The sequence below is a fragment of the Myotis daubentonii genome, chromosome 15 (genome assembly GCF_963259705.1).
Source record: "Myotis daubentonii chromosome 15, mMyoDau2.1, whole genome shotgun sequence".
NCBI lineage: Eukaryota > Metazoa > Chordata > Mammalia > Chiroptera > Vespertilionidae > Myotis > Myotis daubentonii.
This window is the reverse complement of record NC_081854.1, coordinates 31,493,544-31,520,969: the sequence shown is the minus strand read 5'-3', so window position 1 is coordinate 31,520,969 and position 27,426 is coordinate 31,493,544. Positions and strand designations below refer to the sequence as shown.

Genomic DNA, 27,426 nt, shown 5'->3' with positions numbered 1-27,426 from the left:
TGTGCTGTTCCCTCTTGATAGATGCTCTTCTTCCTGATGTTTGCCTGTCCTATTCCTTGTCATCCAAGCCTGGGTTCAAAGGGCACCACTTCAGATGTGCCCTCTTTCATCACACTCTATCTCACTGCCTGTTTTTACTTGCTTCATTGCCATTGATTCTATTTGAAATTAGCTTTCCTGTCGACTTACTCTTTCTTGCTGCTAATCGTCTGCCTCACCCTACCAGAATGGAAGCTCCTTGTTAACATGCCTGGTGTTAGTAAATACAGGGTGTCCCCCACAATGCACACACACTTTGAATAATGATAAGGGCAGTGTTTATTAAAATAAATTTCATTTTCAAAATGTAATAGAATCTACGGACACTGTTTAATTGTTTTGTCAATGCCTGTTTTCAAACTGATGTCCATTGTGATCCAGGCACTGCTGATAACGTGAAGCAATGGAACCGCAAACATCAAGAAGCATTTCATTTGATATTTGAGTGCATTCTCGTTCAATGGCTATTCTCAGTGCAGCGACTGCTGCCGGTTTGGTAGCGTAGACTTTATCCTTCAAGTGTCCCCATAAGAAAAAGTCTAGAGGCGTGAGGTCGGGCGAACGAGGAGGGTATTCTACAGAACCCCTTCGTCCAACCCACCTGTTTGGCAAGATCTCATCGAGGTAGGATGTGACATCACAATGGTAGTGAGGGGGTGCCCCATCCTGCTGAAAATAAAACTCCTCGTCTTCAAAGACCTCTCTAATGCGTGGCATGACAGACTGCCGCAGCAAGTTCAAGTACATGGGACCAGTCACAGTCGCATCCAAAAAGAATGGCCCAATTAATCCTCTTGATGACAAGCCACACCACACGGTGACTCCTGGCGAATTAACAGAATGCTCCACCGCCACGTGTGGACTCTCAGGTCCGCAGTAGGTGCAGTTGTGGCGGTTAACCCAACCATTTAATTTAAACGTCGCCTCGTCGCTCCACACGATCTTTGTTGGAAAGTGTGCGTCTTCTACACATCTTGCCAGGTACCATTTGCAAAACTCCGCTCTTCGGTCCGGGTCGTCTTCACTGATCGCATGGACTAATCTTGGGATGTCACTTTTCCAATGGCAGCGTTTCAAAATTCGATGGACGGACGACTTTGAAATTCCTGCATCGCGACTCGCTTGCCGCACGGACTTTCCTGGACTCTGGTGGTACATCTCCAGGACCCGTTCTTGCTTTGTGGGGCTTGTCGATGTCCGTGGCCTTCCGGAGCGCTTCCTGTGGACGTTCTGAACAGTTCCATCCGCTTCAAACTTATCTCTAATTCGAGTGATGGTAAGTCGCGTAGGTGGAGCTGTTTGAAACTCCCTCCTAAACTGTCCTTGCACTTCAACTGTGTTTTCAAACTTCCAGTAGCATTTTAGGATGAACTTCCTTTGTTCAAAGCTTAGTCTGGCTGCCATCATTAATTCCAATGGGTTAAATCTGGAAAGAAAGAAACATCACTTGAGCTATCAACTGTTGTGTTTAATGAAAGGTATAGTCGCAGGGTTGATAACACTAAAAACAAAACTATGGTGTCCTTTTTGAGTATATAGTTGGTACTGTTCTAGCTGCTGGGGACAGCAGATGGGTGGAGTACAGGGAGACAGGGACCAAAACCTCCAGCTCATCCCAGACAGCTGGACAAGTGCTCGGCCAGCGCTGGGAACAGAGCCCGCACAGGACACAGAGGAAGGGACCTATGTTGTGTGTGTTGTATATGTGCACCTCCCAGCATCCACTCCCCTTTTCTCATGTGTCTTCCTGATCTGGAAAGTAAAGAACCACATTTCCCAGGCTTCCTGTAGAATGGGAATGAGATTCAGCCAGTGAAAGGCAGTTGCCCAGGTCCAGAGGCAGGAGGGAGGCAGCCTGGAGCACAGCCCACTGGGCTCCGAGGGTGCGCACAGGCGTGGAGACTCCAGGTTTTCTGCAGCAGCTTTCCACCGTCCAGTCACCTGCCTGGGGGAGGAGGAGGCAGGCGGGTGGTGACTTCCTGATCAGGGATTGCAGGCATAGCTGTGTTCTTGAATTCAGTAGATCCAGCGGCAACCTCCCGCTTCCTGTTTGAGATAAACACATAGCTTTCTGGGCAGGCCAGTTCTGTGTTGTTCCAGCATCGGTCTAAAGGCCCAGCTAGAACACACCCCTCCAGCCTGTCCATGATTTTGTAAGTCTCTCCCCTCATACGAAGTCCCATTCCAGGCAAAATGCTCCAGGGTGTCCTATCACCTGCCATGATGGGAAGGTCTGAGAAGAGGAAGGGGTGGAATCGTGCAGAATCCAGTCACTGCATTCACAGGTACTTCAGCAGATCCCAAAAGCATCCTGGGAAAGCAGGAGGCTCCAGCCCCTCACCCGAAGCTCCGGCCACAAGACGATGGAGCATCCAGATGAAGGGAATGCCATCTTTTGACCCAGGTGATGAGTCTACGTCTTGGTTGACTGCCTGCTTCAGTGGTTTTACAGAACAGCAAATACTTAATTCTTTACTTCTGCTACATGGACATGGCAAAAAAAAAAAAAAAAAAAAAAAGGACCAGGAGGCTATGTCATTATGCAATCTAGTCCTGGCTCTATAACTAACACTGCTGTGCCAAACTGGATAGGCCACTTAGCCTTTCTGGTCTTCATATTTCTCACTGTAAAATGAGAGAAGGAAACACAACCGTCTCAAATTTCCTTCTAGTTTTAAATGCCTGGATTCCTTTCAATGCCTATTTTCTCTCTCTCTCTCTCTCTCTCTCTCTCTCTCTCTCTCTCTCTCCCTCCCTCCCTCTCTCTAACTCATCTTTATGATCAGTGAATTCTGCACAGTTCTATCCCACCCCTACCATGTTGGTTCCTACAAGTTCAAAAAAGGTGACTTCAATTTTTTTTTTAATTCTTTACCATGGGAAAGAAATCAAGCATACAAAGTAAAGAAATTACTATAAGCAACCCCCATCTGCCCATTGCCAACAGCAACAATTTGCCAACTCACATCCAGTCTCCTTTCTTCCCTGCCCCTTCCCATGTCCCTTTACCCCTGGATTATTTTGAAGTAAACCCCATCTGTGCCTATTAGTATCCTTAAAAGACAAGAATGGAGCTGTTTTTGATGGTGATGCAATTGCTGGTCAAATGAAACATTTTGCACCCAAAAGCTTGTCTTCAAATACGAGTCCCCGCTTCACAAATCCTGCTTGGAAAAGGGCCCTTTGCAAGAACAGATTCTCCGGGTGCCTTGCAAACACTAGCACACAAATACTAGTAAGAACAGCTCCCCCCCCCCCCACCCCCTGACCCCTTACCCGTCACCACCCACACACACACTTATTAGAGAGCAAGTTTCAGAACTCCAGGAGCGATTCTGGAGCGGTCTGAAGTCAATCAACCATGTTCAGAAAGCTATGAACTCAAATGTAGAAACTGGGCAACTTATTTTAATAACCACTCAAGCCAGGCCCCGTCTGCACCCGTCATCCCCAGCGCTGTCCTCCGGTACGTGCAGAACTCATCTGTGTTCGAGGTCAGTGGAGCAGCTGAGTGGACAACCAGGTCTCCTGAGGACAAAGGCTCTGGCACTGGACGCCCCGTCAGCCCTGTCGCTACCACTCAGAAATGTGTGACTGCTCTGCGCCTCCAGGGCCTCACTTGCAGAATGGGGATCATCATCTCAAAGTCTCCCTCCTCACACTGCTTTGGGGGCTGAGATGAGAGGACACTCAGCGTGGTGCCTGAGCCCCGAAACTGTTGTCCTAGATCAGGGGTGGGCAACCTTTTTGTGAGTGCGTGCCAAAACCAACAAAATCTCTGACTCAAAATTCTTCTGCGTGCCAACCCTAATTTTTTGAGAACATGTTACGCCTACTTGATATTTCTTAAGGTGTACATATGTGAAGAACCTTGAAGAAATAATAAAATTCATTCGAGCGACAAAAACAGTATATGATGGTGAAAAATACATTTATTTTTTAATGTATACATGTACACTGATAGTCCGACAGAAAACTATATGACTCCGTTTGATATTATCAGTGGGACTTTTGCTGCTGCATCACTGATGACAGAGATTTTACATCAGGTTTATATTTCGTGACCTTCAGAGATATGCACGAGCTACTACTTTCATCCGTCAGGCTACTCCTATTATGAGACTTAACAAAATTCATCACTGAGAACAAAGATTCACAAGCGTATGTAGATGAAAACATGGAGAGTAACGCTGTTGCAAAGTTTTTTAAACAGAAAAAAATTTCTGGAATGGCATTCCAAGTCCTCAATAGTTCGTTTTCGACACTATTGAAATTGCTCTTCCCCTCTCTCGTCAATCCATGTCTGTGGTCTTTAAGATAACTTGTTATGTAAAATTATTTATTTATCCAAGATGCACCTACACTGAATTTATCTGAAAAATAAAAAAGTCAATATTAAGAAAAAAATTGTAAATGGAAGATTATAAGAGAGGGTTTCGCGTGCCAGCAAAAGTTACTGGCGTGCCATGTTTGGCACGCGTGCCAGGGGTTGCCCACCCCTGTCCTAGATCATCGTTCTGTTTTCCAAACTGAGATGAGGGTTCCCTGTGGCTGGATGCCGGGTGGACCCCTGTCGGTCTCCCCACAGGCCAGCTGGAGAAATCCGTTAAACCCAGAGAACAGACCCAAATATGACACCGAAAAGAAAAAGTTGTCTTCGTTAGCTTAATCCTTCTGGATTTTCTGTGATTTCCTCCACCGCCTGAGCAAGCCTGACACAAGGAAGGCATTGAATCTGGCTTTCATAGTGGAAGAAAGCACAGAAAAATACCTTTCAACAGAGAAAACTTAGTTTGTGCAAGAACTGCAATTTCAAGGCCCCGGAGGACGCAACTGGAGTGTTGTACTTGGGGCTCCTCGTTGGAGCAGCCGGCTAGCCCGGCAGTAATACACTTCTCATGGAACGAAAGTTTGGGCCACAGACTCTCCGTGAGTAACAGGCAGCGTGCTTCCAAGCGTGCGTCAGGCTGCATGCGTGCGTCATCGTGATGGGAGACCCTCCCAGCAACAGTAGCCAGGACGCCAGCCCTGCTGTGAGTCCCGCTTCTGATCCAATCCATCCTTTGTCCAAGGAGGTGCTTTTGGACCCACTTCAGGCGAAGGAATCTGAGCAGAATCATCCAGCCATGTGTCTGCCTCTGCCGCCTGCACCGCCCTTTCCCGTCTTCACTCCCTGAAATTCCTGGGTAATTAATACATGTGCTGCCCGAGAAACACAAGCCCCTTAACGCACATTGTCAGAGCAATAAACCACATGCATATTCCTAGTAATCAACCAACAAAAGAGATGTCTTGCCACATCATTTAATAGGAACTCCATTTGATTAAATCTGCGGAATTTCTCCCCGTGCCCCGCCCTAGCCACTGAGCCCTCCGAGAAGCCTGGATCCCAGAGCGACCTCAGAATTAGAAGCCTTGAAGCACCTGGTGCGTGCTTTCTGAAGGCGATGGGGATTCTGGGGGTGGTGCCCCACCAAGAGACAAGGGAATCAAACTAAGAAGGGGGATCATCTCATGAAGGTCAAAGGTAGAAGGCCTGGCCTCTGGAGAATAACACAGAATCCCCATTTCACAGAAGAACCAACAGAGGCTCAGAGGTGGGTGGGACCTCGCCACCCATGGCCAATGTCACACAGCTGTGAGTGACGGTGTCATCAGGCCATCCACCTCTTCCCTCTCAGAACCACAAACACCTCCAGAAATGGCCACGACGCTGGAGACAAAGAAGCAATGTCGGCATCCCTCCCCTGGCCAGGACTGAGTCCCAAAGGCCCTCTGACTCCTGTCTGTGTTCAGATGGGTGGCAGGGAAGAAGGGGATGGTGCACTGAAAGGGCAGCACCCCAGGACAGTGAGGCGCTGCTCAAAGAAGACAGTGCTGGGGACCTGGGTGTGTATGTGAGGGGTCTGCGGGATCTGCTCTTGCCCAACACAACCCACATCTATGTGGCAGGAGCTCCCAGGATCTCTGGGCAGGACGACCACGCGGAAGGGATGGAGCCTGGGTATCCTGCCAGCCTGGAGACCAGGGAAGTTGAAGCGTGGCCAGCAGGCGTGGGGGTCACGGCCTCTTTCCTCTAGGACACACCTGCCCTGCCTGAGGGGGCCATTCGCCTTGTAATTAATCTACTTGCTCAGAGGCCTTGGGCAAACATTTAGACTGGGGACTCCCTTCTCTGGTTTGTCCAAATATTTGTAGATTGTGGGTCACCCACTCACTTCCTACGAGGCTAAATTTGGGGTGGTTCAAGCCCACACAATTTCCATCGCTCCAGAACTGCGAGGGCCAAGCTGAGCAGCATCAGTGTATCTGGAAACTCCTGGTTCCAACCAGGGCCACCCTGACATCCAGGATGTTGGGGGAGGGGGAAGCAGACAGTGAGATCAGGTTTGATCACCTTTACTCGCGTGGAGCTCTGCCCAGGACACCACACAGCAGTATCTCAGCTACTCAGGGCAACTCTGGGCCAAGCAGTGTTCAAGGACGAGGACCCTGGAGCCTAGACATGGGAAATAAGTTCCCCAAACTGGTGGGCACAGCTGGTGATGGTCTGGGCCCCATTCAAACCTGGAGGTGCCCAACACTGGACTCCAAGTCTCCCACAGCCTCTTACACAAACGGCTTCATTCATTTATTCCCTTCAGCAGTGCATACGTTAACCCACCAGGGCCTTCCTGGTTTTCCCTTTGGCTGCCTCGTACTGAGCATCCCCCTGGACCAGGGGCTGGGATACAGCCTTCATTCACACTAACATCTGATCTAACCTCTTTGCCTTCTGGGAGGAGGTCTGACTTTTTCCTTATTTTATACATGAGGCTACTGAGGTGCAGAGAGGTTAGGTAAACCCCCACCCCCAAGACTGCACAGCAGAAATAGAACCACTTTAGAAGCCAGACACGTCGACCCCACCAGCTTCAGACCATTCCACTGCATGGCTGCTGTGCCGTCTTCTTACAACCAACCTTACCCAAGGCTTTGTCCCTCCAAACCAGGCAAGCAGGCGTAGGGGGGACTCCAAACTTGGGAGCTGAGACCCTCCTGCTGCTTAGCGAAGTCGCTCCTTGGGGGCTCAGTGCACCCTGAGGCAGCACCTTTGGGGCCTCAGGAAGCAGGGTGCCCTGTGGCCAGGCCTGGGGGGTAAGGGGGGGAACCAGCAGAGCAGGAAAGGACCTGGAAGCCACTCGTCCTGCCTGGGGTCTCCTGGAAGCCAGAGCCTGTACTTAGTTCTCCCTGGTAAATAACAGCTCTGGTTTCGGCTAAAAGGATTCATTCCCAGAACACAATAATTTTCATCTCCTCCTCGCTACAACCCATAGTTTATGGCTAAATATACGCCATAATGAGCCGCTGGCCTGATAGCATCGTTAAGGAGATATGTGACCCTGGGTTTAATTGCAGGATGGAATAAGTGGCTGGGGCGTGCAGAGGGGCTCTGCCAGCTCCAAGGTGGTTCGAGGCTCGGTCTGGCATCCACCAGACCCAGAGAAAGTGGTGCCGGTTAGGACAGTGGCTCCCGCGGTGCCCAGGCTGCCAAGACCTGCAAATGCCCGAGAGCCAAGTACGGTGGCATGGTCCTTGGCCAGGGTGGGCCCCGGAGCCCTACTTTGTGGGCAGATAAGGGCGGCTACTAACCCTGGAGAGTGGCCCTCACTCCATCTTTTCACCTGGATGCCTGCTTTCCAAAAGTCCCCAGAAAAAAGCCACCCTACCTCCATGGCCAGAATGCAAGGCCCTATAACTGGGCATTCCGCTTGCTCAGAAGGCGCCTCACCACCAATCGCGACAGACTAAACACCAGCTTGACGTGTTTCCAACACAAACCTCCTATCAGTCTGACTGGTGAGGGCGCAGGAAAGGGGACAGGGAGAAGGGGGCCAGGCACCTGCTGAAGGCTATTGAGAGAGTAAAGCAGGCGCTGGCAGACAAATTGGTGACCTGGCGCAGGGCAGGGCGGCAAGTGGGAAGGGAGGGGTTCTGCAAAGCAACTGCTCCGGTCTGGGCCGGCCTGCGCCCTGCACTTCTGCCTGAAAACATGTCCCAGCTGGAGCCTGTGACCCCGCAGCCCGCAGGAGAGGGGGCGGATTTTGGCCTGCAGCAGCGCCGGGTGCCGCGCACACAGGCACCCACACCCCTTCTCGCTTGGATTTTTCTCTCTGCTGCTCAGTGTCAAGGCTACAAAACCGTCAGGGGAGTGTCAGCGCAATGCACCGGTTTGACAAATGGCAGCGCTCTGAAAGAAGGGGATGCCAAAAACCATGACTTGGGCCCAATTTGTTGGATTTAGTGGTTCTTATTTGGGAGGGAAGGTGTTAGGGACTTGGAGCAGCTCTGGTGCTGCTCTCCCCGCAAATGGACCCACACACCTGGTTTTGCACCTCCTTCCTGGAGATCCTTTGATCTGGAGTTAAGAACACTCCCCCACACGCAAGTCCACTGACTCCATCACCTGAGACCCAGGGGGCATACAACCCAAACTCCCAACCCATTTCCAGGGGTTGGCATGGAGCCTCAAGGTGCAGAGGAGGGGCACATGGCCTTTGAATGATGTCTTCGCCTCTTGTAACTCCCCACACACGGGCAAACTCTACCTAGACTTCGGGCTTGGAATGAACCACCCTAAGGACTCTGCCTGGGAGAGCAAGTCTACATGCAGAATTCTCACGCAGCCTGGAATTACCCTGACTTGCCCTCTTCCTTGAGAGGTTTCTGTTTCTGTGGCTCCCTGGACTTCTTTACTGTTGGGGTGCCAGGCCGGTGACCAGGCCAGGGGGAGCCTGTCTTTCAAAGCCTTTTTGAATAACGAGTCTGCTTAGTAGTGAGGAGGGAAGCAGAGATTCAATACGGGGAAGGTGTGGCCCCCAAAGTTGCTACCTGACCCAGTTGGTGGGTTGTGGGGTATTCTCCAGGCCGCTGCCTGGCTGCCTGCGCACCTGCACGGGAGGGGAACTGATGCAAAAGGGGGGAGCAGCGGCTACACAGCGTAGTGTGGTGAAGAGCTGCGGCGATGTGTGGAGAAAAGGCCCTGAACTGACCACTGGGCTGACCACGCTGAGGTCCCTGTCTCGAGTTGCCTGTAGAGATACAGCAGGAAAGAAGTAGGGTGCGTTTGGAAAGAAGCAGGGTGCGTTTGGAAAGAAGCAGGGTGCGTTTCCAGAGGAAGCGAGCGGCCCTGATCCCAACTGGGACAGAACCCGAGTCCCGCCCCCCCCCCCCTGCTCCCCCAACCCCGTCTCCTGCACGGGTTAGATAGACTCTCTCCCGGGGCTGCGGTCCGCGCTCTCTCCAGCGGATCCCGCCGTCCCTTCCCTTCCCTTCCCTTCCCTGCTCTTCCCTTCCCTTCCTTACCCGGGTACTATTTACCTAAAGAAAAGGAGGCAGCAGCGCGCGCGCCACCCCAGTCCTTTCCAATCAACTGAGGAAAAGAGGGCGGTGGGTGTTGAGAAAGAAAAAACTATTATCTTGCGATGGGGGGTGGGGGGAGGCTGGGACGGCTTCGGAAAGCCGACTGCTTCCCCGGGGAGCGGAGTGGAACAAGCCAGGCGAATCACATTATTTTAAACAGAAAAGAGGGGAGTGAAAGGCAGGCGGTGATGGGGAGGCGGGAGACTGATTCGACTCCCACTCGAATGTTCTCTTAAACACAAAGGCGCTGCGGGACTTCAAGGAGGGTTTTTCTTATCCAGAATCTGCTGGTGCTCCTGCCGGCTGCCGGGTGGGGAGGGGGTGGTTGCAGGGGCCCCGATGCGCAGGGGCGGAGGGAGGAGACGCAATTGCACCTAGTTAGGCGGAATGGGGTTCTGCTAACGGTCCCGAGCGGGCCCAGCGCGCGCCCTTAGATTGGACCTGGGACGCGAGTCCCGGTGGCCGCGGCGCGATCGGCGGGCTGTTTGTAATTCCATCCTTTTTTCATTAACATAAACACCACTTGAACAAAAATATACACGGCCACCTACTTCGCCAGGAGAGGCGGCCCAGCGCCCACCAGCCCGCGCTCTGCCGCCGGCCGGGGCCCTGCGCTCGCGGCTCCCCGGCCCGCCCAGGCCCACGCGGCGCGGGACCAGGCTGAGGCCGCCTGCGGGTGGCTTTGAGGTTTCAGTCCTCCGGGCTCTTGGGACAGCCCCCTACCCCCTACCGGGCAGCCTGTCAGCCCGGCAGGCAACCGCCGGAGCCCCGACCGAGGTGCTGAGTTGTCAATGTAAATTCCTAGTTAAGCCGCTTGTTGATAAAGCCTCCGGGCAAGTTGGTTCCCCTACCTGCGCGCCCCGCCCCCACCCGAGCCCGCGCCCCCTAATTGCGGGAGGCTCTGGCCCGGGGCGGCGGCGGCAGCGAGCTGATGGAGTTGGAACCGCGTGCAATTCCAGCTGGTTGCCTGTCGGGGCCGTCGGAGGGGGGGGGGGGGGGGGCGAGGGGCGGAGGGCGGGGGTGCACGCCGCCCGGGACCCGGCCCGGGGGGGGGGGGGGGGCGGCCAGGGTGCCGCAGTGGGCTTTGGTGGAAACGAGCGATATGGGGCGGTGTCTCTGCAGCCCACGGAGGCGGACGCGGTGCCTGCCGGCGCTGCGGTCGGGCGCGGGCGTCCAGAGTCCGCGGCCTCGCAGTTCTGGTGCGAGTTTCTCACGCTCACACATCCCGCACGCGTGCGTGCACACGCGTTCCTAGGTCCGCAGGGCAGCCGCGCTCAGCAGTCAGCCAGAGTCCTGGGTCTGAGCTTCGCGCTCTTCTCCGCTCTCTGAACCCCCAGTTCGTCCTCCAGAATGAAAACCCGGCTTTTGGGGGGCTCCAGTGGGGGTCAGCCCAACCCCTCCAGTGGCTGCAGGTTTGTCGTACGCGGGCACAGGCCGGCGGAGGACCGCGCTCGTTCCCGTAGAATGAAGGCCCGGAACAGCGCGGCTGTGCTGGTCCCGCGGCGGCTCGGATGCGCCTTCTCCCCTGTAGTTACTGCGCGATCTTTGGTGCCGCCGCTCCTATCGCCCGCTGAGCCGCGTCCTAAGCAACCTTGCTTTCAATTTCCTGGGTGTGCAGGGTGGGGAAACAACGGGTTCGAGGCCCCCCAGTTTCACGGGCCTTAGATTCCGATCTAGGCGTCCCCCTCTAGCGGCAACCTAGGCTGCATCCAGGGTCCGGTCCCTTCGAGCGCCCGAGGAAAGGGGGCATTCGCACCCCCGTCCACGGAGGACGTCGGAGCCCCCCACGCGCCGCGCCGCCCTGGTTCCGAAGGTCCCTCTCCAGGAGCGCACCGGGCGGCCCGAGGACCCAGCCTCCGCTCGGACGCGCGGGGGAAGGCCGCGGCTGCTCCCACCCAGGCAGGGCCGCGGGGCCAGAAAGGGAAACGCGTGCCCCGCCGCCCCTCCTGGCCTGGGCGTTTGGGACCTGCAGCTCCGACGTCCTTGGCCTGGCGCTCGGGAGCGCACCCCCTCGCCGGGACGGAGGCGGTGAAATGCACGCCGCGCTCACGCACGCAGAGCCCACCATTAGCCCAGACCGCGGTGGAAGTAACTGCTCGCTTCGTCGCAGAACCCGAGCCGCGGTAACGAGCCGGGTTTGCCCCGGACCCTCCTGTCACCGCCGCCGCCCGGGCCTCGGTGGATGCGGAGCCACAGCTCGGCCGGGCGGGGCGGGGGCACGGGGGACGGGGCACCAGAGCCCCGCGGCGGCCTGGCCACCGGGGAGCAGCCTGTGCGGTGCTTCCTGCCAAAGTCCCCGCACCGCCTCGGCCGAAAGCCAGCGCTCCGCCAGTTCTCGTCTGGGAGGAAACAAGCTCCAGGCGGACTCAGCCTCGAAAACCTGTGAGTGTCGGCGGCTTCAGAGGCAGAAGAGAGAAGCGAGGGGCCGGGAGGGTGGGGAAGGGGCGCTACCCCGAAGCCAAGTCCTTCAGAAAACGCTGCTTCGCAAATTCGCGGAGAAAAACCTGGGCTGTGGCGCCGAGGGTGCGGGGACACTCATTACCGGCCTCTTTAGAAAGCGAATGTGATTCCTAACTGAGTTCGTTTTCACGGCGAATTACACGGGTCTCAGCTAATTGGGGGGTGGGGGGAGTGTGTGACGGACCCTCGGAGGCTCTGCCTGCTGCCGCCACGTGCACCTAACTCATCCCCCGACTTTACCAGCGCGAAGGGAGGTGGGAGGAGAAACAAGATAAAAGGGTTGATTTGACCTTGGGAGTACAACAACATGTTTGGAATATTTTGAGGTTTATGCGCCTTAAAATAGCGGGTCTCATTCATCTTGCCATGTCAGGGAGAGAATTTTGCAGGTAACCAAAGGCTAACTATTAAGAAGAAACACATCCAGGATAAGAATGAATTGGTAGTGGGGTAGGGCAGTGAAGTACATCTATGAAAACGAAGTGCCCCAAGGAAAGCACTTTTTAAAACGAACCCATACCAGGATGTGTGGGCTCAGCTTGTCCAAAGGTCTGCCATGTGGGCCGGGGCAGCGTCGCTAAGTTGATTAGAGCGGTGGGATAGCCAAGGTTGTGGTTTGATCTCGTCAGGGCGCGTACAAGAATCAGCCAATGAATGCATAAATCAGTGGAAGAACAAATCGATGTTTCTCTCTCTCCCTCCCTCCCTCCCTCCCTCCTTTTCTCTCTAAAATCGATAAATAATTCCAAAAGTTTTTGTGTCTCTCCAGCATTGATAAAATATTGTTTCAAAATAAAAGGACTGGAAAGTTCGAGTGTTGGTTTTATGTTTTTCCCTCTATTTGATTTTTAAATTCTACAGGGTGGAAAGCTGTTTGCTGGTAACAAGGAGACCACTGAGTAAGAGGCAAAAATAATACTAGCAAAAAGGGACAGAGTCAAGTTGTAAACTTAAGTTCACTAACCATAAGGGTTGAGCAGCAGCAGCTGGGTGGGGGCTCTGTAATCGCCCCAGGTGGAGACCCAGAGCCTGGGCAGGCAGGGGGCCCTCACTCCCACTCCGAAGAAGAAAAATTGTCCTGGAGGCCCGCTCCTGGGGGACAGGGACCCCTGGGCCTCGGAGGAGCTGCGCCGGGAGCTGCTCCAACGCCTGCATTGCTACAAGTCCTCCGGCCCCAATTTCATGCCACACAAAAAAAGCGGCAATAAAGATTTTCTCTGAACACCCTGGTGGGGAAAGTCTGGGGACTAAATGAGCCCCCACCCCCAGCAAGTGGAAACTGGGGCCACCCCCCCCTCCGCCAATTCCCAGAAACTGGACTGTTGGGGAGGGTGCCTGGAAGCAGGGGTGCGAGCAGGAGGGTTACAGAGCGGACTCATCACAGTTGGAGGCTGTTCTTTTGTTATTACTTGTGGTGGAAAGCTGGGGTGCACTAAGCAGAGCCTCTGAGTTGGGGGGTTGATAGTCTCCCCTCTTCTTCCTGGATTTGTGAACCCCGTGCGTGCCCTTGGGAGGAGGGAGGCAAGTGCCTTGCAGTGGGTCCCACGTGCATGAGCCCTCCTGTGTGCCTGTGCCTTGCTCTCCTCTACAGAAGGGGCTCAGTAAGAGCAGACCCTTAGCACAGGGCTGGCATGTAGTCTGAGCTCAGCGGTTCTCTAAGGATAATGTTCTCAGTCTTCACACAGCCCTAGGGCAGAGATGCCTATATTTTCACCATCTTGCAAAGGAGAAAGGGGGTTCAGAGAGGTTAAGAAGCTGCAGAGAGGTCACAGAGCAGATGGGGCAGGGAGGTGGGATTCTAACCCAGGTCTTCCACAGACTGGGCCCTGGTCTAGGTGGCCACCCGCAAGGAGCTCTGTTGGCGCAGGGACCAAGCCTGGCTGGTAGGAGCAGCGGGCACACCTCAGCTGCATCACCCTGTGTCTGGAAGTCCATTCTGAGTCATTGCATGGCTCAAGGAGGCTCCCCTCCAACAGGGCACCCTGCCTCCTGAAGTCCCTGCCGGGATTTGAGCTCCTTTCCGTCCACACCGGGGAGGAGGAAATTCACTGGTGGCAAATACAGAGTCTTCAAGGAAAGGGACTTATTCAAAGTCCCACATGAGCTGATTCCCCTCCACCAAATCCTTGGTCCGTGACTCGAACTCCATAGCCTGGGTCCCCACAGGCCTTCGGGGACTGCCAGGAGACAGGCCTGAGAAATCTCATCCCCCGCATCCCACACTCTGTGAGGAAGCACCCCTACGTATAACAACCAGGCCGACAATTACTCGTTTATGTACTCCTCGTGGCTACCCAGAAGAAGGCACTGTCACTGTTCACATTCTGCCAATGAGGAAGCCAAGGCTCAGAGAGGGAAGGCCACCAGCCCAGATCACACAGCAGTGGAGCCAAGTCTCAGCAGGCAGGTCCCACGCTCCTGCCCACTCTCCGGTTTGTTCATTCGTTTGTTTGTTGTTTAACAATCTGCCAAGGTCTACATTAATGCCCCCACGCACCCGCAAGACTCCGGCATGGAGTGTTCCGGCATTACTCCTCTGGAAGGAGAATTTATCATCCCCATTTTAAGTTAAGGAAACTGAGGCACCTAGAGGTTGTCACTTGCCAAGGCTCTTCTCCGTCCACCCTGCCTGTGGCCTCCTATCGATTTACTCACAAATACCAACAAGCATTGCCACCAGGAACTTCAGGCTCTCCTGGGAAAGGACCACGCCAGGGCTAAACGGGAGCAGGTCTGGGACCCACACCCAGGAGAACTGGACGCTGAAAACTTCAGTGTCAGAGCAGCCACTGCCTGCAGTCCTTGAGCCCAGGGAGAAGCATGTCTCTTCTCTTCCTCTCTTTTTCTTTCTCTTTCCTTTTTTTTCTTCCTCCCCCTCCTCCTTCTTCTTTGCCTTCCCCTTCCTCTTTCTTCCTTCTTTTTCCTTCTTTCTTCTCCATGTCTCTCCCTCTCCCCCCTGTTTCTCCCTCCCTCTTGAACACACTCCTCACTCCAGTCTGAGGCTCCCTGCTTTCTAGGTGCCACCCCCAATCCCCAAGCAGAAGACCAAAGAACTCTGTCCATCCCAGTAGGATCTCACTCACCCTCCCCCCACTCTACCCGACCCCCCCCCCTTTGCTCTCTGACCTTCTGTCTCTCTCTCACCAAGGTATGCAAACTCCTGACTCTCTCACCATCTGTGTGTGCCTATCTCTCTCAGGGCCTCACTCTTTGTGTCTCTGACTCTAGGTGTCTCTGGGCTCTGGTGACCAAATATCGGTCTCTCTCTGGGGAGGGCAGGGTCTCCGTGTCTCCAGGCCCTCAGTGCGCAGGGCAGGATGCCCAGGACCCCACCAGCTCTGACTTCCCAGGACCTGCGGCACCTTCACCCACGTCACATACACGCAAGAACTGGCTCCCCAACAAATCGCGCAAAGAACAGGTCCAGCAAAGCCGTGCAAGTCCCCCACATCCAAGTGCAGATTCTCCCAGGGGTGCCTGGGGCAACCCGCCTGGGACAAAAGCCCCCAAACCAGACTGGGGAGGAGCACGGGAGAGGATGTCACTTCTACTTTATCAGCAAATCCTGGGCGGCCCCGTCCCTCCCTCCCTGAGTGGGGCAGGGGCTGAGCGAATTTTGTTTTCTGGATAAAAAAATAACACTTGTTTGTATCATTTTCAAGGCCCTCTAAATGGAAATAGACAGCAAGCACTACCAGCTCTAAGGGGAGACCGCAGGCACATCTGAGCGCACACACCGCAGGTTCCTGGGAGCAGATCGCTGCTTTTGATTAAGAAACAAATCTGAGCACGTCTCCCTGGCCGCCCTGCTTTGCCGGCCCTCATTTCCCAGTCTCAGTTCTAGCTCCCTCCTCCGTGTGTGTGTGTGTGTGTGTGTGTGTGTGTGTGTGTGTGTGTTCCCTTGGTCGGCTGTCTTTATTTTCTCTCTCCCTCACCTAGAAAATAGGAAATACCTAGCCCCTGAAATTGAATGGATATTTTCCTTTTGTTGAAACTTACAGAATTAATTTTCATCTCTCTCTACACTGCCTCCCCCCACACACTGGCAGCCCCCCCCCCTAGGCGCTGAGCCACAGCCTCCCTCCCTCCCTCTCTGCGGCAGCTTTGGGGCATCACTCTCTCCCCCTGAGGAGGCTTTCTCAGAAACAAATCGGCACCGCACACGTCCTCACACCCCACGCGGGAGGAACATGCTGTCTTTCTGAGCACAGCTGCGGGGCAGTGGGGTAACAATGTCGATGCCTCCCTCAGAGCTTGTCTCTGTGGGAAGTGGGAGGGCGGCTGCCCAGCCAGGCATCCGGGATGGGAGCGCAGGACACTCCGTGTCCCAGGAGCATCTCTGTGTCTTAGAGCAGCGTGCACTGCTCATGCCAGAAAACTCCCAAAAATCTCGCAGGGGAAGAAGGCTGTAAATTCCTGGGCTGCAATGTTGTCAAATATTTCATTGAAGAACGTCATGGAAAATGTGTGCTTTTGGGTAAAAGGGCCAAGTGAGGGGCAAGCTCAGGGCTGCAGCCGTGCAAGCACGGGCCTTTTTTTTTTTTTTTCTTGACCAAAATATGAACCTCTCCCTAATGTACAGCTGACAGGGAGATGGACTGCCGGGGCCTGGTGCAGGGAGAGCCCCTCCCTTGCTGCTCCCCCAACGTGGCCCGTGGCCCCGGTGGTCCCAACAGGTGGGATTTCTGAGCCCCACGTGTGCCTCCGGGGTGTGGCAGGGCTCTGTGGGCCAGGGGCTGATGTCTCTCTCTCTCTCTCTCTCTCTCTCTCTCTCTCTCTCTCTCTCTCTCTCTCTCGCCTCACCTTGGGGTAACCCCATGAAGAGTCTCGGGGGACCCAGAGTCTGGCTTCCTACTGACATCAGGGCTGCCCTGGTTTGGAATTTAGTTGGGCAGCAGTGAGGCACAAGTGGGTACAGCACCCCAAAACGTGGGTGTGGGCTCTGATCAGGAGCTCCCTCCATGGCCCCAGTACACCCAGTGGGCTCCTCAGGACACACACCTCTTGTCCCCTGTACCGGCTGCAGAGAGAGGACTACAGGGTCCTGTGCTACCAACCTCTTGGAGGCCCGCACAGAAGACACATGGTTCCCAAGACTCCATAGCACTTCCAGAGCGGCCCCGAAGCTACAAAAATCAGCAGGAGAGTCCGCTTGGCTTCCTGGGACCTTGGCTTCCCTGGAGCCTGCCTTACGTGGTATGGTCAGGGCTGCATGAGCCAGTGATTACCTTGAGGGGCCTCAGAGGAGCACACAGTCAGGCTTCAACAACCGTGAGCTGCGTGGGCTCTGCATTGTTATTATTGCATGTTAGATTGCACACACACCTCCTGACAGCTTTCGCTGACGCAGCCATCCTCTGCTGCAAACACACTGCCTGGGGCCTGGGGGACTGAGCTCCCCAGGGTAGACCCCTCTCCTCCGACAGACCGGCTGTACCCAGACGCACTGTCAACACATTTCCCATGACGTTCTGTGCCCACGGGCATCGGATTGTGCACATTTTACGATATTCATGTAAATCCAATATATCATTTATAATATACCCCTTTATATCATACACACAATCTACAACCGTCTGTCTAATTCCATATTATCTTCTCTTCAGAGCCCACGATATTCTGTGTCTGGAATACATTACGTTGTACGCACCTTCAAACCACTCCATGCGCATACCTTGCTATACTAAACTTACTCTGCAATGATCTGTGCACGGGCCACCTCATATTACATGCGAATGTTCTGCACACATAAAGTGCTATCTTGTTCACCTCTTAAAATATTAATTGCACGTGAAGACACCATACTGTACTTACATCCTCTAGTGTTCAGCGCAACAAACGAGTCATATTTGTACATCTCAGCTATTCTGTGCACAACCCTCACCCTGCCACCCACCTGACACTGTCGTGCCTGCCAGACACGACCCAGTCCCACCGTTCTTCCCCTCTACAGATTGGCATGCGTGATGCGTGTGCATATCCCCAGTTTGCAGAGAAATAGCCCAGATATTCTGTGCACAGATCATGTTATGATTGAGGGAGGAAGAATACCCTCTTGCCTCCTGACCTTGACGTTTCTCCCCAAAGCCCCTTGTCTGCGGGCTGCATTTTCACCCATAAATGTCCCATCCCGTCCCTCCAGCCTCCCGACCGATATCCCCTGGCCAGCCGGCTTCCCTCGCTGCCCAGTACCTGCCAGGGCCTTGGGGACCAGCCCACACTACCTCGGGTCGCCTTTGGACGTCCTCTGGAAGGGATTGGAGGGAGCAGGGCAGGGGGGTGCTGGCCAGGCGCTAATGCAGAGCAGGGGCGCAGCGGGCGAGGCGGCTGCCCTCGCGGTGGGTGGTCGGCGGCTGCCCCCGCCCCGCCCCTGAGGCCAGCCCGGGCACAATCGGAGCAGGATCTGGTTCCCTGCTCGGGTTACTGCGCGCTCTCCGCCCGGGCGGCTTCACTTAAGCAATTAGCCAGTAAAAATACCTTGGGTTTGGGGAGTGGGAGACATGGCAGGCGTGTCTGTTTTTACACCCCCGCCCCCACCTTGGGATTCCTGGGGCTGGCGCTGGGGCGCACATTTGATTTGGTACGGGAGGGGGGTCTTTTATGGCTCTTCAAGCTAAGAGCAAAAAGCTGCCACATCCCAGTCTGCATTTTCTCCGACTGCCCCTCAAGCCCATTTTGTTTGTTTGTTTGTCTGTCTGTCTGGATAGCCTAAGTCTGTCTCTGCACAGTCTTGTCCAATGCTCCCAACAGCCCTAAGGAAAAGGTGCAATTATTCCTCCCATTTTTTAGATGAAGAAACTAAGTTACAGCCCGGTGATTGTGTCTAATAATACTGTATCATATCCTTGAATGTTGCTAACGGAGTAGTTCCTAAATGCAATCACCACACACACACATTAACTACGTGGAAGGAGTGGACGTGGCAGCTAACTTTATTGTGGTACTCATTTTGCAACATATAAATAGGCTAAACCAGCACATCCTAAACTTAACAAGGTTATGTTTGATTTCTATATCAATAAAAAGGCTGGGGCAAAAATAAACCAATAACAACCCCTTCTCCCCCACCGCCCCCCAAGTGAAATGAAGGCACAAACAGCTCATGCAACATCCCTACACGGTGGAGGCTGGATTCAAATCCTGACCATGATTTCGAATCTGCAGGCAAAGGGTCTTCGCCCTGACCGCTGCTGACCCTCACCCTATGGCACCAACTGAACCCAGGGTGACCTAGGAAGGTAGCCTCGCTGAGCCCCATCTGTAAAAGGTGGGACTGCTGTGGAGATTAAACAAATATCTTCGGGGCCTTTAACCAGGGTTCTGGGATTGTGAATAGGAGGTGGCGGTTCGTGGCTGGCCTCCCACCCATGGGTTCAAAGTGTTTGGTAAAACCTTGAAAATCATTCCACAAATTTATGCGCCTTCTGTGTGTGGGGGGGGGGGGTGGAATTTTCAACAGTTGGAGGAAGGGATTCACAACCCAGAGAACATCCAAAGGGGTGTTAATAAGGTGATGATCAGTACTTGGGCATGATGGGCAGATGAGAAGCCCTGCTGACATTGCTTGTGGTTGTTGTTATTTTCATCACCATTAATTCTCAACAGGCCTCTGGGGCCCTTGGGCCTAGGAAGCCAGGCATGCCCAGAGGTAGAGCATGTCTAAATCCCACTCTGGGCAGCTGCGGCCTGCAGAGAGGCACCCGGGAGGGTAAGCGGCAATGACAGTCTGTTCTTGGGGTGGAGAGGAAAGATCAAGAGATGTTTGCTTGTCAGCACTGGCTGACCCAGGCCAGGTCCTCCCAGGGCCTCAGCTTCCCCGCCCCAAAACTGCAAGGTGAGGTGGGACTTCTCAGGGGCATCATAGGAGATAAGAGCTTAGTTCCTGGCATGTGAAAAAGCCCTCCTGGTGTTGGCTGTGGTTTTCCCCAGATTTGAGGGGGGTTCCCCCCCCCCAATGACAGATCCAGGAACTCATTCCTCCTCCCTTCCTTCTCATGCCCCCACCTTCATGTCCTGCCTGGGTGCAGATGAGAGGATGGGGAGAACCTCCATCTGCTACATTTCTGAGGCTCCAAAACCACTGGGGCCCCTCTCCGTGGGTGTAGTAACTGCTGTCCTTCCTCTGCAGAGCCTGGTTTGCTGTCAGAACCTGCGGGCTAAGTGGAGGCCAGGTGGGGTCTGACTTCATGCTTCTTGCCCATGAAGGCATAAGCTCCCCCACCCCAAAACACTTAGCGGCCCCCAATCAGAGCTGGTGAGAGAGAGGCTGTGCAGGAGAGAGGAAGCCTGCTCTGGGGGGTTAGCTAAAATGAACTCTGCATCCCCTCCCACCGGGAGAGGGCTTCCAAGGAAAGGGGGCTCCTGGAAAAAGAGCCCCTCACTTTGGAGGCTCCGGGTCAGTGGAGGAGGAGCGAGAGAAAGGAAGGCGTTCCCATCGCATTTGGGAGCCATGGGGAGTGCTACAGCCCTCGATGGCTTTCTAGCAGCAGCCTCCCGGCTGCCTCGCTTCTCCTCCAAAGGCCAGATGTACTCCCAGCAGCTGGCGGTAGGACCCCTTCTCCAGCTTCCCTCCCGCCGCCGCCTGGGCCTCCTTGCCTGCAGCTTCCGTTTGACAGAGGGGGGGAAAAAGTGATGAAGGGAGAGAAGGTGCGAGGGCCGGGTGACCTTGGATGTGTGCGCGCGATTGCGTGTGCAAATGCGGCTGACTGTGCGTGGGAGGACGTGCAGTGCCGGAGAGTGTGCGTTTCACCGAAAGCGTGTCCTCAGCGGTGGACAGGCCTGGGCGTCTGTGAGAGTGGGGGCCCCTGAGCTGTGTGCGGGGTGTTCGCTGGGGGGCGGCGGGGAGGTGTGTTGGAGGCAGGCAAGGTGTTGAGGATGTCTGCGGTCTGTGGGTGCTGTCTGGGCCCAGAGAAGTGGAGGTGGGTCTGCCACTGCGCGTCTACCTGCGCGAAAATACCGGGACACACAACGCAATCACGTCCTACACTCATCCCTTCCCCAGGCCAGCGAGGCTGGCTGCCTGCACGGACCCGGAGGCCGGGAGAGCCAGGAGGAAGCGCAGGGCAGGGACGGGGCTCTCCGGTCTCCAAGAGCGCGGCTCCGCCGGATCAGGCGGCGATTATTAGCCAGACAACGCCAGCGCGCCCCCCAGCTCCTCTCAAGGACGTGCCAGGCGCCCCGAAGGCGACGAGGCGTCTACCGCCAAGCGAACGAGGAGGGGCGTCGGCCGGAGACAAGGAGGCCAGAGAAACGCGAGAGGTCGGTGGGCTTTGAAAAGCGCCGCGGCCGCTCTCTGAGCCCGGCGCAAGCCTCTCACCCCGGTTCGAACCAGGGAACGGCATCTAGGCTCTTCGCGATGAACCTCAAAAACACCCCCGGTCTCCCTCCACCCGACCCAAGGCCCTAGCGGGAGAGGCCGAGCCTGGTGCCCCACAGTCTGCGCTCCAGCAGCACTCACCTGGGTCCCTGTGTGCCGCGTTGCGCCCGGCTCCTGCGCGGAACTGCACTCGGCGCCACCGCCCCGCCACGCCAGTCCTAGCCCACACCCTGGTGCTAGGAGGTGGGAGCGGGGGAGAGGGAGGAGGGGGGGTGCGTGCGAGACCCCTGCTGCGGGCAGCCTACTGCTTCGGGGCCGCCTGAGCCTGCGCTCCCTGCCCGCGCAGACAGCTTTCCGGAACCTGGCCGGGCGCGCAGTGTCAGAGGCCCTGTCGCGGCGGCAGGCCGGCCCACAGGGGCATTAGGCCAACTCCCCCCGCCCCGCCCGCGCACGCGGAATTCTCTATTATTATTATTAAAGAATCCCTCAGAACATGTTTACATTGAACCACATAAACTTCCTGCCAGGGCCTTTACCATCCATGAGGAATCGGAACCTGCTCTTGGAAAGTGGGGACATCAGGGCTGCGGGGCCAAATAATAGGAAGGTTTTCAGTGTGGGGGTGGGGTGGGGAGGGGGTGGGGGGAGTCAACTGGGCTACGTGTGGGTTCAGATCCGAGCGTGGCTAACGTACATTTGAGTGGGAGCTGGTGAAATTTAAGTTCCTATGGGCCTATGGCGTGTGCGCCAGCGAGCGCATTAGTGGGCGCGCACAAGCCGAAGCGCGGAGTGCGCGAGTGGAAACGCACGAATGGGAGAGAAGAGAGTTTACACATCTGAGCCTAGTCATTTACCGAGTTTGCATGCGCATCGATGCATGCATACGTGAGCATGAGTGAGTGATCGAGCCGGGTCGCTGTTCTGGGAGCCTGTGCGACTTTGGTCCCCCAAGACCAGCCTTCTTCACTCGCCCCTGCCCGGCCACGCAGAGCCAGAGACAAAAGCAGCAGCGAGCCACCCGCCCGCACTTTCGTTTTCCGCCCTTGCTCGGCCCAGCCGTTGCCCGCCCGCTCGTTCGCTGCCGGGAGAGTCCGAAAAGTCCCGGGCGCAGCGCAGTCCTTCCCGGGGCGGGGAGAGTGGGGAGGCGGTCCCTCGCGGGAACCTACGCCCGCTGGCCCCGGGGACCGCCGAGCCGACTGTGCCGTGATGGCCACGATCTGGAGGCCGCTGCCGCCGCCGCAGTTGCGATTTGCCACTGGTCGGTACCTGACGGGGAAGGCCCAGGACCCGGGGTGCGTTTCCCTAGGCGCCGCCCGGGCAGGGAAGGCGGGGGGCCAGCGCGCGGCGGGGCTGAACCGCGGGCGGGGAGCGCATTAACACTCGCTCGCCAGGTTGGTGGAGGCGGGGCGGGTTCCGCCGGCGGCCGCTGGGCGGCGAGGGTGGGGGCCCTTTAAGCGCCCACCAACGTGGGGGCCGGAGGGGGCAGGGTGGGAGGAAACTCCCGCAGGGTCTTACACCGGCCCGGAGACGCTGCCGCGAGGAGGTCCCGTGAGGACGGCCTCCGCTGGAGCCGTGGAGCCGAGCGCTGCGGGCGGTGGGGACCAAGCGCGGCTCCCCGCAGGGGCGCACGGCCGCAGGCCCTGGAGTCGGTGCCACCCCTAAAAAACCGGTGTGTGTGTGTGTGTTGAGGGGCGGGGGGGATCCCGCAGCCTCCGCCCTTGCTGCCAAGAGGCTGCCCTCAGCCTCCGTTCGGCTCCTTCCCTTGTGGGAGGGCGAGAGGGAAAGAGGGAGGAGATAGAGGTGGGGGCGGAGGGAGCTGGAGAGAGAGGGGGTTCTGCGCCAACCGCCGGCCGATCCAGCAGCTCCTCGGGGAGGACGGGCGGGCGGGGGAGGGCGCGCCGCGGCTCGCTCGGGAGAAGTGGCCGCCGATGACGGCAGAGGTGCAGCCAGCCCCGCGTGCGCAGCCCCCTCCCCCTCGCCCTCCCCCCCCTCCTCCTCCTCTTCCTCCTCCTCCTCCTCCTCCCGGCTCGTCGGCGGCGCAGAGTAGCGGCGGCAGCGGCGGCGGCAGCAGCCACCCGATGTCTTCGGCGCCCGAGAAACAGCAGCCACCGCACGGCGGCGGCGTTGGCGGCGGCGGGGGAGGCGGCGCGGCCATGGACCCCGCGTCGTCCGGCCCGTCCAAGGCCAAGAAGACGAACGCCGGCATCCGGCGCCCGGAGAAGCCGCCCTACTCGTACATCGCGCTCATCGTCATGGCCATCCAGAGCTCGCCCACCAAGCGCCTGACGCTCAGCGAGATCTACCAGTTCCTGCAGAGCCGCTTCCCCTTCTTCCGCGGCTCCTACCAGGGCTGGAAGAACTCGGTGCGCCACAACCTCTCGCTCAACGAGTGCTTCATCAAGCTGCCCAAGGGCCTGGGGCGGCCGGGCAAGGGCCACTACTGGACCATCGACCCGGCCAGCGAGTTCATGTTCGAGGAGGGCTCCTTTCGGCGGCGGCCCCGCGGCTTCCGAAGGAAATGCCAGGCGCTCAAGCCCATGTACAGCATGATGAACGGGCTGGGCTTCAACCACCTCCCGGACACCTACGGCTTCCAGAGCTCGGCTGGCGGCCTCTCGTGTCCGCCCAACAGCTTGGCGCTCGAGGGCGGCCTGGGCATGATGAATGGTCACTTGCCGGGCAATGTGGACGGCATGGCTTTGCCCAGCCACTCGGTGCCCCACCTGCCCGCCAACGGCGGCCACTCGTACATGGGCAGCTGTGGTGGCGGGGCGGCCGGCGAGTACCCTCACCACGACAGCTCGGTGCCCGCCTCCCCGCTGCTGCCTGCCGCCGGCGGGGTCATGGAGCCTCATGCTGTCTACTCGGGCTCCGCGGCCGCTTGGCCGCCCTCGGCCTCGGCCGCGCTCAACAGCGGCGCCTCCTACATCAAGCAGCAGCCCCTGTCCCCCTGCAACCCCACGGCTAACCCCCTGTCTGGCAGCCTCTCCACACACTCCCTGGACCAGCCCTATCTGCACCAGAACAGTCACAACGCCCCAGCCGAGCTGCAAGGTGAGTGGGGAGTCTGGGCTGCCCGGACATCTGTGAGTGCACTGCGCAGACCCAGCGCCCCAATTTGCTGCCGGCCCTTGGTTGAGAGCCTGCAGCCACTTCCATTGGGTGCCAGCCCCACACTGCGGTGTCCCTGGGCCCCACCTCTCTCCGTTTGAGGGGTGAATGCCACTTGGGTTCTAACTTGGGTCAACTTGTCTTGTCTCTTTTTCTTTTCCCAACTCTAGGCTGCTGGCCTTCGGGAGCATGGCCAGGTCCCACCAAAAAGGCTCAGATCCAAACAGTCTAAGTTGCTCCTGGTCCCTTAGGTCCCCTCACCCCTCAGCAAGCTCCCAGGATGGAGATGGGGCCCGGCTGGCCAGCTGACTCACCCTCCAGGGTGGTCCCTCAGAAAGCGGAGAGCCGCCCCTGCTCCTTGCCCTGGCAGAACGGGAGAGTTAGGCCCAACGCGCCTGGGCCTGGTGCGCAGAAGCTCAGCGCCGGCCTTTCAGAGAACCAGGCCTGGCCTGGTGACTGTTGAGCCAGGGGCATTCGTGGGGACAGAGGCAGAGAGGTCTGTGCCAGGCCCAGAGCGAGGGTCAGAGCTGCAGGCTCCGCAGGCCCTTTGTTTCTCAGGACCCAGGTTTTCGGGTCCTCGGGTGCCCTCTCCCCAGCCCTCAGGGGGAAGATGAGAAAAACCGCCCCTGCTGAACTCCCGCCTCGTTCTGGCAAGAGCTTGGAGGGAGCTTAGCAGGGGCCTCTCAGGGGTCAGCTGTCAGCAGCGGGTGGGAGGCAGGAGCCGGGCCTGGTGGCTGAAAGGCCACTTCTCTGGAGGGATCTGGGGTTGCCCTGCTTGGGCTGCTTCAAACTCCTGGCTCTTGCTGCCCGGGTGGCCCTGTTCTCCAAGGGGGGCTTCCTCGGAGAAGCCGCCCTTCGCCCCTGTGACGGCCTGTGCTTCCTGCTCCCAGTGCCTGCCTCTGGCTGCATGGAGGCCTCCACAGCCTTTGGGCTTGGGAAGTGGCTGCCCTGGCGCCAGGCCGCCCGAGAGTGGAGGCCGCCGGGCCCTCCATGGCGGCGTCTGCAGACCCATCTGGGCCCCCACCCCACCCCTTCCTTTTAGGCATCGGAAGCCCCCCAGCCCACGCTCTGTGTCCAAAGCGGGTGCGGGCCCGGGCAGGGGTGCTCCCGGGAGCAGGGATGTCTCCGGGTGTTCCAGGCTCTTCCCCTGGGGCGCACAAGCCCAGGGCCCAGTCAGGGCTGGGAACTCGGGGACTCTGGGGTGGGGGTGGAGAGTGGGGAGGATGGGGCCCTGCGCCCAGAGCGCCTCGGGCAGAGCTGCTTGTCCATCTTAAACTCTCGCCCCTTGTCACCTCCCTCACAGGCATCCCTCGGTATCACTCGCAGTCACCCAGCATGTGTGACCGAAAAGAGTTCGTCTTCTCTTTCAACACCATGGCGTCCTCCTCCATGCACTCCGCCGGCGGCGGCTCCTACTACCACCAGCAGGTCACCTACCAAGACATCAAGCCCTGTGTGATGTGAGCCGGGAAGCCCGCGGGTCCCTGGCAAGGCCGTCGGAACAGGGACCTGGGAACCCACCCCTAGAAACTGCTTTATTCTCGAGGTATAACCGTCGGCAGAAGAAAAGGGTTTGACCCCTCCCCAACCGGATTATTTCAAAAGGAACCCCCAGGGCAAAGAAGCGGCACAGAGCTTGGCACCTCCTCTCCTATGCCCTCAAAATATTTTAAAAATGGTGGCGTTCGGGCCTAGTCTGACTGCAGCTGTTGGTAAATAAATCTCTCTTTTTTTTTTTTGATCCGATTGAAACCGGCTGAGAAGGTGCTGTGTTGGGGGAAAACCCTCAACATCTAAACAAAAATTCTGCTGAGGTCTCTCCCCCCCGCCCTTAACCCTTTAATGGAAAAAGTGAAGGGGGAGATTTTTTAGAAGAAAGGCAAACGCATGAGACCATCATTATGAAATACTTTTATTTGGGGGTTGAGTATTTATCGTTTTTATGTTTAACTTTCTTTGGGAAGAATGTCTTGGAATGCGCACGTCGCGTGGTAGAGCCGCGTTTGCAGGGAAGTGGGGGCGAGAGGCCAGCTCTCCCTCCCCACCTCGGAAGCCCTGCAGCCACAGGTGGATCTCTGTGCGCACGACTTGCGTTTCTGAAGCCACTGTTCGTTTTGTTTTTGTTTTTTTAAAAAAGAAACCAATGGAGCCCAGAAGCGGGCGGCTCTCCAGGCCTCTCCCACCCCCCTCCGCCTTCCTCTTCTTCCTTCTCTGCAGTCTTTCTGGTCTTGTTTCGAATTTTCCGTGGACTTTTTTGGAGGGTGTTTTTCTGTCTCCCGACCTCTACTGTAAACTGGTGCGAACGCGGCACGAACACTGCCCGACGCGGGACGGGGAGGCCCGGCCAGCGCGCGAATTCAGGATTGCGGCGATGCAGAAAGGTTAAGGCACTTTTTAAAACTATAGCAAGGCTCATCCTGTTATTTATTCTTTCTTTCCTTAGTAATCAAAACACCGCATAGGCTCCTCCGTTTATCAGTATTAATGGTGTAACTTTGTTGGCAATATTTGCCGCGTAGAATTTTTTTTTTAGATATCCATTGTAAATTTGAAACAAAGTCCAATGTGTGTAAAAACAAATCCCCATATGTTTTATATAAATATATATATAAAATGAAGGACTACCCCCTTTTTTTTCTAGTATTTTGGCTGCTGGGGTGCAGCGTTTGTGACACGTATTTTAAATTTCCTTCTGCACTGTATAAAATGACAATTTGAGGATGTTTTGCCTTTTGTGTATTTTTTCCTAAAAAAAGAACAAAAATAAAAATGTATAACATTTGTACATGGCCTTTAACATTGTATCAACTAGAAATAAAATCGCATGAGTATTTCATTGGGATTGCAGAATATCTTCCACCCCAAATACAGACAGAACCCGGACTGGGATAGCTAGACTTTCTTTTTTTGTATTTAAAATATGGGTGATTCTCCATACTTTTTTCTTTTCCGTTTTTTGGCTAATCCTCTCCTTTTCACTCTTCATTTCATGTTGAAGTGAATTCTGGACATGAGTGACTATTTTTCTTGGCTTCTGTTTTTTAAGAAGAGCCCTCTGCCCCTCTAAATGTCATTTCTCTTTTTAAAGAAATAAATGT

General features: G+C 56.2%; 2 protein-coding genes across 2 annotated transcripts; one reads left to right on the top strand and one right to left on the bottom strand.

The window, feature by feature from the left end:
• Positions 1-287: 287 nt before the first annotated feature.
• LOC132216376 (uncharacterized) lies at positions 288-21,645 on the bottom strand. The gene is made up of 2 exons (XM_059665533.1): positions 21,359-21,645; positions 288-1,465 (listed from the first exon to the last, which is right to left on the bottom strand). Exon 2 carries the CDS (start codon positions 1,444-1,446, stop codon positions 382-384), a length of 1,065 nt encoding a protein of 354 aa, XP_059521516.1. The 5' UTR covers positions 1,447-1,465; positions 21,359-21,645; the 3' UTR covers positions 288-381.
• Positions 21,646-21,967: 322 nt separating this feature from the next.
• FOXF1 (forkhead box F1) lies at positions 21,968-27,164 on the top strand. The gene is made up of 2 exons (XM_059667148.1): positions 21,968-24,271; positions 25,632-27,164. Exons 1-2 carry the CDS (start codon positions 23,146-23,148, stop codon positions 25,790-25,792), a joined length of 1,287 nt encoding a protein of 428 aa, XP_059523131.1. The 5' UTR covers positions 21,968-23,145; the 3' UTR covers positions 25,793-27,164.
• The last annotated feature ends 262 nt before the right edge of the window (positions 27,165-27,426 follow it).